The 8417-nt window shown below is 40.8% G+C and overlaps 1 protein-coding gene across 1 annotated transcript in view; it reads right to left on the reverse strand.

The window, feature by feature from the left end:
• Positions 1–7536, reverse strand: part of Ccdc15 (coiled-coil domain containing 15) — a 66109-nt gene extending 58573 nt beyond the window's left edge. Inside the window, exons 1-4 of the mRNA XM_021206817.2 lie at positions 7473–7536; positions 6890–7075; positions 1729–1878; positions 204–395 (exon numbers count right to left, since the gene is read on the reverse strand). Coding sequence (XP_021062476.2) covers positions 204–395; positions 1729–1878; positions 6890–7069 — 522 coding nt within the window. The 5' untranslated portion in view covers positions 7070–7075; positions 7473–7536. The remainder of the gene's footprint in view (positions 1–203; positions 396–1728; positions 1879–6889; positions 7076–7472) is intronic.
• Positions 7537–8417: the final 881 nt, after the last annotated feature.

Here is an 8417-nt window from a genome sequence, read left to right on the forward strand (position 1 = left end):
ACACACACACACACACACACACACACACAAACACACACACACACACACACACACACACACACACACACACACACACAAAGAAAAAAGGGAAAGTCAATAGGTCAACTCCTAATATTTATTTTATACCCTGAACATATTATATCTCTACATTAGAGGACTGAAGAGAAACATGAAAACAGAAAATAAAATGTACCTGTACTTACAGCTTGAGCTTGTTGTTGAAACAACTGATTCTGATTCTCTCCATCTTCTGTTGCATCACCAAGCACCTGGGAAGTGGGTAACCTAAAACTTCCAACAGCAGCATTCAAATTGCTAGGGAAAACACATGTCCTTTTAGAAGTTAAATGTGCCGAATCTGAATACCGCATGGCTATGGCGCCCTCCTTTTCTGCCTACACAAAGGAAAAAGGAGGGCTAATGAGACTCCACTCCATTCTAACAGAAGATACATACATGCATGCATACATACATAATCTTGCAACCATAAGATTTCCAATTTGGACAAAGGAGTAGGGGTAGGAGGCCTTAGCTGATGGAGGAACTAACATGTGACAATAACTTAAGTAGGCTATCTCACCTAGTTCCTATACAATCCTATAAACTTAAGTATCATATCATATTGTGATAGCTAATTGTGGCTGACACCTTGACTACTTCTGGAATCAACTAAAAGCTAAGCAGATGAGCACACCTGTGAAAGATTTCTTTGATTGGATGATCTGAGGTATGAAGACCCACCTTAAATCAAGGCCACCTTCTGGTGGCAGCCCACATAAAATATATGGAAGAAGAAAGCTTTTGGTTTCTTGCCTCACTGGCAAGCTCATCTATCCTGTTGCTGACTTATTGGTATTAGAAGCAGCTTATTTGGAATTCCAACCCAGACTAAAGAATAGCAGCTCTCTAAGGATCCTCTGGGACTCTAGCACCAGACTGGGACTGCAAAAACATCCAGTCCCATGGACTGAATGACAACAGGATTCCTGGCCTCTCCATCGGAGACAGATATCGGACCATAGCCTGTAAGTCACTCTAATAAATTTCCTATCTGTTCTGTTCGTTTATAGAACCTTAACACACATGTATATATACATATATTTATGTATCTATGTGATGTATGATATATGCATATATACACATCACACATACGTATCATATATACATATATATGTACATATTTATGTATGTACATATATGTATCTCTATGTGATATGATATATATGCATATATACATATCATATATCACATAGAGATACATAAATCATACTTATGTATATGTTGATGATTTTTTCTCTCTTTTGACACAGGGTCTCATTCTGTAGTCCAGGTCTGGAACTCGTGGTACTCCTCCCGCCTTAGCCTCCCAAGTACTGAGATAATAGCTATGAGCCACCATACTCAACATTTGTCTACTTTAGAAATAAGGAAACTATTATGCAATTAGAAAAGTTAAGTAATTAGCCCAAGGTCACAACGCTAGGTGACAAAGATAGAATTCAAACTTAAATCTGTACCCAAAATCTTGGCCTTTTTTTTTTTTTAAACACATTAGTGAAAGGGATAAAAAGCAAGTCGGAACATAACAGAAATAAAAACGGTTTCTCTACACGAAAATTGGTCATACACAGTAGAAATTTGGATTTTAACAACCAGAATCAAAAAGAGAAGTGATCATGCTACAGCTTCACAGCATGTCTATTCATGCTACCTCACTTCAGAACTTACTGCTTTGTAAGACTTGTGAAGTAGTTGCTTTTTCCTCAGCTTAACCCGCTGATTGACCCGGTGTCTGACTTGTCTCTGAAAATGTCTCAGAGACTCTTGCTTTCTTCGCTGCTGTTCCTTTATTTCCTCTTCAACTACGTATGCTGAAGTCTTTAAAGAAAAAAAATAGAAAGTGGACTTAAATATCATCGATTTGGCCCATGAGGAATGCCATGAATGCAGAGAAGTTAGCATATTATTGTGAAGAAGAAAAACTCAGTTCTAAAATCTGCTCTCTCCAGAAGAGCAAGGAAATAACAGTTCTAAACCACTGATCTAAGTGTAGTTAGGGAGTCCCAAGAACTCAAAGCAAATCAGAAGCTTTTAAAAAAATGGAATTTGTGAATATTTGTATCAAATTTTAATGTTTTATTAAACTAAAACTAAAGATATCTTCATTAATTCTTAAGAAACTGATTTTTGACCCATCATTGTTCCTAATATAAGTAAACAGACTCACCATTCACCAGATGTTCCAAATGTTCAGTGTCTTTATACTTTGAATTAGTCACCCTTTGTGGGTAGAAGGGGCCATGTTACCATTATAGCCCTAACTAGTCTACAATCCACTACATAGTTGCAGCTGACCTCAAATTCCTTTTTCTGTCTCCCAAGTGCCTTTCACTCCATTTTTAACTTAGCTTTCTTTTCACCCACCTAGCAAAGGTCTCCTTGTCTTCAAGACTATTCCATGTCCCAGCACTTCCCTCTGAGCCCTTTGCTAGCCCTTTGCTACAGTACATTTCATTTTAATATGATTAAAGTGCAGCACTTATTAATTCTCCTCGTAGATTATGAATTCTGAGAGTAGGAAATGTTTAACACTCCCTTCTTTGGATAATTTACGTATGATGGAAATACTGCTTAAATTATACAGAAATTATTCTTCAAAAATGATTTAACAACCTACATAAATCAAGCCTCTTGGTATTGATGCTACTGTGTAGTATTCCCACAATGAATTTCATCTGTCTTTGTATAAACAACAGAATGAGGCAGAAGCATTGGGTCTATGACTTCTCCAACAAGGCTATTAAGCAACTTCTACTGGAGCTCTGGAATGCCTACCATGGGGAAAGCCAGTATCACAAAAGAACTGACTACTCTTAAACTCCAAAGTCGGAGGGAAGCACAGCTAGCCAAATTAGCCATATGGTATGGAAAGATATCGAGCCATGCCCCAGGCCACACACATGAAAAAGTCTACAAAGAACTAAGGACTTTAACATCCAGACCCAGTAAGATGTCTCAACTATCCAGTTACTTAAGACACTCAGCTGAGGTCCAGGACACTGAAGCAGATAAGACATGCCACATTATCCTGTGTAAACTGACACACAGTATTACCTGCTTTATGCCACTATGTTCTCATATGGCATATATATGTTGTTATATAACAAAAGATAAAGGGAGGGGGTTAACATGCAAGAGAAATCATATATAAGACCACAGTGATTTTTCATAATAATTTAACTTACCAAATTAATTTACCAGTAATTTAATTACCAAAGAGAAATGAATTTCTGAAGCTATGAGGCTTTTACAAACCTTGAAATGCTAAGTTTTTCTTTAGAATAGGGATGTCCTTAAAGTAGACAAGCTTTAGAAGTAATTATTTACCGTATCTCTGAATTGACAGTGCTGGGGCTGTTAGTAAGGATGAATTCCCAATGTTTTAGTAATAAAGAGTTCTACCAGATGCTTGACTGGAACTGATTGTAGAATTATTTATAAGAAGAAAAGGAAACAATTTGTATGTGTTTCAAGACTTTTAATATTCTGACTATGTGAGAACTTAAACTATTTTTAACAAGAAGGATGTTATAGTAAAAGGTTTTGAGCAGTATCATAGTACTGACACTCTAAAGGTATCTTAGTCCTTAAAAAGATGTGTTGGGGCAGTGAGATAGCTCAGCAGGTAAAGGCTCTGAAGAGCTGAGTGCTATCACCAAGCTCCACATCACGGTGGGAGGAGAGAACCAATTTCTACAAACCTTTACACCTCTACACTACAAATAAGTAGATGGAATTAAAAGTTTGCTAAAGTATACTGACTTCAATAATAACAGAACTTTGTACCAATTCTTATATACTGATTCCTACTTCACTCACTCTTTTCAAGGCATTCCTCTCCTCCATTCCCCATTACTAAAGAAATACGGAGTTATGCCTCATGTCTAAATTATCTTAATTTATTCTAATTTGTTCCTCTCAATTTAATCTCTCCCTAACCCTTAAAACTTTGAAGCAATTAATCTAATCAAAACAGCTTGTTTATGGAACTTATCTATAAATATTTCCCCACGACTTCCTACTCCCCTTATCTTCAAATCCTGTCAGCCTCCCTCCTTCCACTAAACCTTCCCCTCCAACCAATCTAATCCACCATCTAATAGCCACTTCCTTATTTCCTACTGTCTTCAATCCCTTTCATAGGAGTCATTTCATATCTACTTATCCAGATTTTTTTTTTTTCGAGACAGGGTTTTCTCTGTGTAGCCCTGGCTGTCCTGAAACTCACTCTGTAGACCAGGCTGGCCTCACTCAGAAATCCACCTGTCTCTGCCTCCCAAGTGCTGGGATCAAAGGCGTGCGCCACCACCGCCCGGCTCCAGACTCTTTTAAACTTTCCCAACCAAGCCAGTCCTGTCTTTCTTCTTTGATTAGCACTTCATCACATACAGTCCAACTTTCAAGTTCCTTCTTAAAAGGTAGCAAAGCAGGCACAAATCAATGACTGTGTAACTATGCACTGGACATAAACAAAATTAACTCACTATACTGCATATTAACATTTACAATTGTGGGGCGTATATGTTTTGGGATTGCATCATTTGAGACAGGGTCTTAACTATGTCTGACTTGGAACAAACACCCTACACAGACCAAGCTGACCTCAAATTCAGAAATCCACCTGTCGCTGCCTCCCCAGTGCTAGAATAAAAGGCATGTACCATCACATCTAGCCATTTATAATTTTTATATTACTTTTTATCCTTTGTGTGGGGGTGTTTTCCTTGGGAGTTTGTCTACACACTACATGTCTGTAGCACCTCAGGGACCAGAAGCTTTAGATTCTATAGAACTGGGAATTAAAAACAGTTGTTAGCTGCCATATGGGTGCTAAGAATTATGGAAGAGCAACCAATTCTCCTAACTGCTGAGCCATCCATTTCTCTAGCTCAACATTTTTAAAATTTAGTGTGGGTGTGTGTGTGTTTGTATGTACACTGTACACATGTGTGTACACATGAGTGCATTCGATGGTATGATCTCATGTGTGGAGATTAGAGGACTTTTCATGAGTTGGCTCTCTCCCTCCACCTGGTTTTGAGGCACAATTATAGTGACATTTTGGAGGGTTTGTTTCTTTAAAAAAACACACAAATATTATGAGAATGTGTTTTAAGCCTACGTGTAGAGATATAGAGCTACTTCAGACTGTCCACAGCAGGTGACTATGATATGCCTTGTGTCTAGCAGGGACATGATTTTGCCAGCTGCAGATAAGTTTCTACAATTGTGTGACATTTGGAATTCTGAGGACTTTTCAGAGGGTATGGTATACAAATGCTAGGGCTCTGAGAGGCATTCTGGGTTGTGGTTAGTTGGTTGTTATTTAGGGTCTGTTAGGTTGTTGTGTTCAAAGAAGAGACAAGAAGAAATTAGATATCCTAATCATAAAAGATCAAACTTGCCACAAGGAACTCGATGCCTCTAATCAGCAGGAAGTAGTCTAGCAATAACACTGCCCCCTTTCTAACCCCTGACTTACTCAGGGATCTCTTTCCTTTCTTCCCTATCCCTTCTGTTGTTGTTGTTATCTAGTGTCAGGGGGTTGAAAGGTTGGAAAAGAAGGGATGGAGAAGGGTGAAAGAAAGAAGGACCCGCAAAGTGGCAGAGACCAGCTACACAGGGTCTCTCTTATCTCTGCTGCTTCACTCCAGGTTCATCAGGGTTGCACACAAGTAATTTTACCGGTAAGCTACCTCCCAGATCCTTATGAAATATTTAAATGTCTTGTTTCTCCTCTAAAATCACCCATGTTAAGTACCTTGTATATTCTAAGAACATTGTATATTTCCTAGATTCCATAAATACTACGTATATTAGGCAATATTATTTAATTTTAAAAACAAGGGGTGTGGAACGTGACTTGCTCCCTATGCACAATAAAATTTGAACAAAAAACTAAGGAACAGTTTGTTGAAATATTAAACAACTGTGGGCTGGAGAGATGGCTCAGTAGTTAAGAGCACCGACTGCTCTTCCTAAAGGTCCAGAGTTCAAGTCCCAGCAACCACATGGTGGCTCACACCATCTGTAATGAGAGCTGATGCCCTCTTCTGGGGTGTCTGAAGACAGCTACTGTGTACTTACAAATAATAAATAAGTCTTTTTTAAAAAAAGAAAGAAATACTAAATAAAGCCAAACAAAAACCTAGCAAAACCACTCTCATTTGTTAGCAAGAGAATCAAATATTTACATGTGTAAACTTTTGAAAGGGCATTCCTTCATCTGAAATGCTTCTACCCTATCTGAGTGTACTGCATTTCTATTCTTTCACAGACAACGACCATATTTCCTCATTCATTCAACAACTACATCCTAAGGAACTGCTTTACCCCAAAACAAGAATAAACAAGAAGTTCCTTGTCCCCATGGAATTTACAACTTCCTCAGAGTTTCTGTCAGGATTAGCCTCTTTCTTTTATTTTCTTATTTTCATTTTGTCTGGATCTTCATTTAAAAACTTATAAACTCTGAGCAACTACTTAACATTTGAAGAGTGACCAACTGTCATTCTTCTTATGTTACAGCGTGTCGGGAAGTGGTACACAGTACCTATGCCATTCACAGCAAACCACCATGTTTGTGAAGTAAACTCGTCTACTTGCTAGTTATGTAGTAAGAACTAAGTTAATATTTGATTGTGTCAACCAAAGATGAAGCAAGTTTTGGAAAATACATCATTATTGTATAATTTTGACGCAAGAATATAATCTGTATCAGAATGGAAACAGCATCCTCCAGCTGTTCATCTTTAAGCACCAAAAATTTAGAGAAGGCTAATAAAAAAGGCGGGCAGCCATTACAGTAACCGGGTCAACTGACACTCACATGTGCTGGAATTCCCGACCAATTTGGTGAGGCCGGTTCCACCCAAGCCCCAACTGGTATTATGGCCTGGTTCCTCTCAGCCAGCACTGCCAAAACGTCCTTGCTCTTCGTGGGGTTTAAAGCCAGGGGCAACTTTGTGGGATTCCGAGGCTTCTTGAGGGGCGCCATACCTCCTGGCATTGACTTCTGGTTAGAAGAAAAGAGAAAGAGGGACAAGACTTAAGACGAGGGGGAAAGGCCTAAAAATTACTTTCCAGAAGGAACGAAGTTATGAGAGGACGAAGAAACAAGGATTCACTTGGGAGATGAAAGTCTCCCCAGAGGTGAGCACAGGCGGGCGCCAGGGGCGGGGCTCGAGTCTGAGAAGACCGGCGGTGGAAAGGCGCCGGCCCACGGCAGGGGGCTGGACGGGAGTCTGCGGCCCGGGCCGGAGCCGGGGGTCCTAAGAAGCCTGGGAACAGGAGGTGGGGGAGTCTGAAGCCCGGGCAGGAAAGCGGGATCCTGTGAGGCTCCGACAGTTGGATAGGAGACCTGTGAAGCCTGGAGCCTGCCGCGATCCGGACCGTCTCACAGTCAAACTCACACTCAAACTCGGCGGGCTGCTGCTACGCAAAGGACAAACAGCAAACTGCCATCCCGGGGACCACGCCTGCCCTGCCCCTTCCGCATTCGTCACCCGTCCTGGGCTGGGGAGGCGGGAATCCCAGCGCGGGGATTACGTCACTTCCGCTTCCTGCCCTGTGGTTGGGGGTGGGTTAGAGCGGGTTGTTGAATCCCCCAGCGAGCTTAGACTCGGCCTCTCTGCGGACGCTGGCGCTGTCGTCTTCTCAGATCTCAAAGTGAGAGGTCTGACGTGTTCACCGCTGAGGAAATCTCGGGAAAAGGCACAGCAGTTCTTAACCTGAGGGTCGCTACCTTTCTGGGGGTCGCATATCAGATATCCTGCAATGGGATATTTTACATTACAGTTCATAGCAGGAACAAAATTACAGTTATGAAGTCGCACCCAAATTTTATGGTTGTGGGTCATCACAACATAAGGAACTGTATTAAAGAGTCGCAGCATTAGGAAGGTTGAGAACCACTGGGCTAGAACATGTTGGAGAAGCAAACCAAGCCAACAATCAAGCGGACTGCGCTTTTATGCAGCTCCTAAGGGTTACAACGCTATTTCCTGATTACCCTCGACATGTTCTTGTGTGTGACCATCACAACTTACTAAGTGATCTCCATCTCTTCTCCAAACACTGCTTGGGACATTTCATTAAATCCAAAAGACATACACTCATTTTATTCAAGGTGTATGTGTGTGCTGCGGATTGAACCTAGGGCCTCTGGCATTCTAGGCAAGCGCAGCTGTGGAAACCCTAGCTGCCTTAATAATTTTGCTTTTAAGTTAGGAACTCACTAAGTTGCCCATGCTGGACTTGAACTCACTGTGTAGCCCAGGCCTCGAACTTGCAATCCTGCTTTAGCCTTCCCAATGGCTGCTGTTACAGGCACGTGTCACCCTGGTTCACTTCAACAT

Source organism: Mus pahari, chromosome 10 (genome assembly GCF_900095145.1).
Source record: "Mus pahari chromosome 10, PAHARI_EIJ_v1.1, whole genome shotgun sequence".
Taxonomy (NCBI): Eukaryota; Metazoa; Chordata; class Mammalia; order Rodentia; family Muridae; genus Mus; species Mus pahari.